Raw genomic sequence first — 4,348 nt, 5'->3', positions numbered from 1 at the left:
TAAAAAATATCAAAAAATCCTTAAAGTTCAAGAATTAGAAAAGAATCTAAAAAATTCAAAAAAAAATCAAGAGAATGTGGAAAATAAAATATACAAAAAATAAATTTTTAGAAATTTTTAGAAATGAGTAAAGAAAATCCCTAGAAGTTCAAAAATTGGAAAATATTCTAAAATTTCTAAAATTTCTAAAAATCTATTTTTTTTTAAAAAAAACTAGAATTTGTATGTGGCGCATATCGCCATAGAAATGTGTATTTCTATGACGCATATAGCAATATGGGTAACAGAAAGCCTCAATTTTGGGGCACATGTTTTTTTTATGCACCACAGAATTCCAACAATTTTGTAGAGCATATTTTTTATGCGTCATAGAAATATTTTTATAGAACACACATTTTTAAATGCACCACATAATTCATTTTTATTTATAAGCATTTTCCTAGTAGTGTGTGCTTTTCTAGAGATCACCTTTGTGGGTACGTAGGTGTCTAGACTTTTGGGCACGACTTGTTAGAGTTGACTGCAACAATACACTTAAATCTATTATCTACTACTAGTATTCATTATCTAGTACTACCTTTGTTCCAAAATGTAGTATGTTTTTGAAAAGGTAGCATTCCAAAACATAGTTGGAGGCATGTGGCTTGGCGAACCTGTTTGTTTTGATCCCTTTTAGATTTTGTTCAGATTTAGTTCAAATTTAATTCATTTTAATAAAAAACTCAAATGATGCTCACGGGTGATTGAAAATCAGAAGACAAAAATCAAAAGCAAAAAATATGTAGACAAAGTAGGGATTGGATGAGGCGGACTCCGACGTTGTTCAAATTTAATTCATTTTAATGAAAAACTCAAATGAGCGGGTATTGGATGAGGCGGGAGGCTAGGGTGAGGCCGTAGACAAAGTTAAACAATTTTTCTGCAGACGGAGGGAGTACTTAGCATCGACCCAGCTAGCTGTAGATCAGTAGATGTTTTCCAGTTGCTTAAGATATAGGCATAGCGCAGGAACGCCCCTTCACGCTTCCATGTCCATTATATTGCGACTGCACTTTCTACTTTTCTAAGTGATGAATATTAAAATCAAACCAGGATTTGTCGCGTGGTGAGCGTATTTACTATATTTAATGAGAAGTATCCATGATCTACCGACAAGCACGAAGATCAAGCTCGATCGGCCAAGAAGGCAAGAACACAAGCACCACGTACGCCATGGCGATTACGACTGGCGACATCTACAAGCTCATGAGCACCGAAGACATGCTCCAAGGCCACGCGGAGCTGTGCATCCACGCCTACGGCTTCGTCAAGTCCATGGCGCTCAAATGCGCCATGGAGCTCGGCATTCCCGGCGCCATCCACAGCAACGGCGGCGGCGCCACGCTCGGCGAGCTCGCCACCCGGATCGCGCTCCCTCCATCCAGGCTCCCGCGCCTGCGCCGCCTCATGCGCGTGCTCAGTGTCTCGGGCGTCTTCTCGGTCCAATACCAGCCGGGATCCGACGCCGTCTACGGCCTCACCCTAGCCTCCCGCCTACTCGTCGCCAACGACGAGACATCGTCGGGACTTACTCGCCTCGTGTCCCTCATGCTGGACCCAAACCTCACCGCGCCGTTCTCCGGCATGAGTGCGTGGTTCATGGACGACGAGCGGCCGCGCTCCTTCTTCCAGATGCACCACGGGGAGGACATGTGGGACATGGCCGCGCGGGACGCCGCTCTGAGCAGGACGATAAGCGACGGCATGACCGACGACAGCCGCTTCATCGTGGAGGTGCTCCTGAGGGAGAGCCGCGCGCGCGACGTCTTCCGCGGGGTGCGCTCGATGGTTGACGTCGGCGGCGGCACCGGCGCCATCGCGAGGGCCATCGCAGCCGCGTTCCCTCACGTGGAGTGCAGCGTCCTTGACCTGCCTCACGTCGTCGCGGCGGCACCTGAAGACGGCGACGTGCGGTTCGTCTCCGGCGACATGTTCGAGTATATTCCCCCGGCAAACGCTGTTCTTCTCAAGGTAAGTTGACACGTGTTCTACTTCCATGTATGCCTATATATATACCATGCTCTAGCTACCTAGTGGTCTGTAAATTTTCTTTCAATTTTACTACTGAAGGCACACGCTCACGTGTAAAAATAGGCAACCAGATTCCATACTTTTTCTCTTTTCTACCCACATATCAATTGATAGAGTTGGTCCACATAGATAAATTTGTGGATCAAGTCTCGTAGAATTATTTTCCCAAACCTATATAAATATATGGCACACTGTGACGACTGTTTGGTATTTCAGTCGGTGATGCACGATTGGCGAGACGACGAGTGCGTGAAGATACTACGCAAGTGCAAGGAGGCCATCCCTTCGAAGGACGCCGGAGGAAAGGTGATAATTATAAACATGGTGGTTGGTTCAGGAACATCAAAACAGGGCAATACCCTGAGGGAGGAGTCACAAGTATTGTATGATCTCTTCCTCATGGTTTTCGAGGGAGGCGAGCGAGAGGAGCACGAGTGGAAGAAGATCTTCCTGGAGGCCGGATTCAGTGGCTACAAGATCATACCGGTGCTAGGCATCAGGTCCATCATTGAGGTGTATCCTTAATTAAACACCAAACTGGATATCAGAACTGTAAGAATCATGGTCAACCTCTGTAAGCTTACTGCCTACCTAATTTATTGTGTATGTGTGTATGGTTGATATTTGGTCGAATAAGTTTGATCCATGTTCAGATAAGAGGCGTATGTACTCACTATGTATATTCAACTGTATTGTTACACACTAAGTTGTTCGTCGTTAATACTACGTATTACCTCCATCCCAAGGCTTAAGGTTTTTTTTTTCAGAAAGTCAAACTATGTTAAGTTTGACTAAGTTTTTAGAAAAAAATCATTAACATGTCAGATACAAAATTAATATTATTAAATAGATAATGAAATATATTTTCTTGTACTATCTATAAAATATCATATTTATTGATAGATTATTCTAAAATTTTGGTTAAACTTTACTTACTTTGACTTTTCCAAAAAAAATATAAGCCTTAGGATGGAGGTAGTATATAGTAAGAGGCATGCTTCAGTGCACCTCTCTGAAACTTTTAAAAGAGTTAAATAATCTACTAGTATAATTAATGCTCAATCTAGATTAAACAATATTATATGTATCCCAGTACAAGCCCATTATGTAGGCATACTTCTGAAAATCTTGATTTTGTTACCAGTACTTAGCGGTTTGATTGAAAATCCGGCCCCGTGATCTAGCTAGAGATCCCGGGTGGGAGATCCTCTTCCCTCTTGCCACCCTAGTGGCGGGGATCATCATTGGGTCCGATCACTCTCCGCTTATTCTGAGCTCCGGGGAGGAATTCAGAAAACGCAATCCACGGTTTTCTTCGAGACGGGGTGGCTTGAGCGACCTGAATTTGGGGACCTAGTGCGCTCTAAGTGGCTCGATATTCAAGATCAGGGAGGGGTTTTACTTGACTCTATCGATGCCTGGCAGCACATGGCCCTCGGCATCCGTCAATTCCTTAAAGGCTGGGGAGGAAACTTAGGAAGAGACGAGAGGGTGCTCAAGGAGAGCATCCTTTCTAAGATCCAAGCCTTGGATACCCTGGTTGATGGGCAAGGTCTCGATGATGATGGGTGGGCTCTTAGATACCATCTGGAGAGCCAACTCACCCACTTGCTAGAGTTGAGGAGGCCTACTGGAGGCAACGTAGTCGTCAAAACTGGCTCCTCAAAGACGATGCTAACACGGCTTACTTCCACGTTATGGCCAATGGACGCAAGCGTAAATGCCTTATCACTAGATTGGTCCATGAGGGGGAGATCATCTCTGACATGGCCCTCCTCCAGCAGCATGTGCTCGGGTTCTACCAGGGTCTTATGGGAGCTGTCCGGGAACCCAGGCCGTTCAGGCTATCTCCAACGGTGTGGCACACGCAGGGGCGGGTGTCACAGGTCGAGAACGACGGACTATTGCTGACCTTCACACCAGAGGAGCTGGATTCCGTTCTTGCCAGTATGAAGGTCAACACCTCCCCCGGTCCGGACGGGCTACCGGTGATTTTCTTTAAGAAATTCTGGACCTTGACTAAACCCTACATCCTAGCCATTCTTAATGACTATACTCTTGGGAGAGTGGATGTAGCGAGGCTTAACTTTGGGATCCTCACCCTCATCCTGAAAGAACATGGTGCGGAGGACATTCGCCAGTTCAGACATATAGCCCTGATTAATGTGATCTTCAAATTTATTGCAAAAGCTTACGCTACTCGGCTACCCCCCATCGCTCACCGTACTATTAGCAGAACGCAGTCGACGTTCATTAGAGGTAGGAATATCCATGAGTG

General features: G+C 45.2%; 1 protein-coding gene across 1 annotated transcript; it reads left to right on the top strand.

Moving 5' to 3' along the window:
* Window positions 1-1,212: 1,212 nt before the first annotated feature.
* On the top strand, window positions 1,213-2,595 carry LOC124650592 (acetylserotonin O-methyltransferase 1-like). The gene is made up of 2 exons (XM_047190109.1): window positions 1,213-2,010; window positions 2,287-2,595. The coding sequence occupies exons 1-2, from the start codon at window positions 1,213-1,215 to the stop codon at window positions 2,593-2,595; spliced, it is 1,107 nt and encodes a 368-aa protein (XP_047046065.1).
* Window positions 2,596-4,348: the final 1,753 nt, after the last annotated feature.

The sequence above is a fragment of the Lolium rigidum genome, chromosome 4, assembly GCF_022539505.1.
Source record: "Lolium rigidum isolate FL_2022 chromosome 4, APGP_CSIRO_Lrig_0.1, whole genome shotgun sequence".
Classification (NCBI taxonomy): domain Eukaryota; kingdom Viridiplantae; phylum Streptophyta; class Magnoliopsida; order Poales; family Poaceae; genus Lolium; species Lolium rigidum.
Note: the sequence above shows the minus strand (reverse complement) of the source record. Positions and strands in the feature narration are given on the sequence as shown.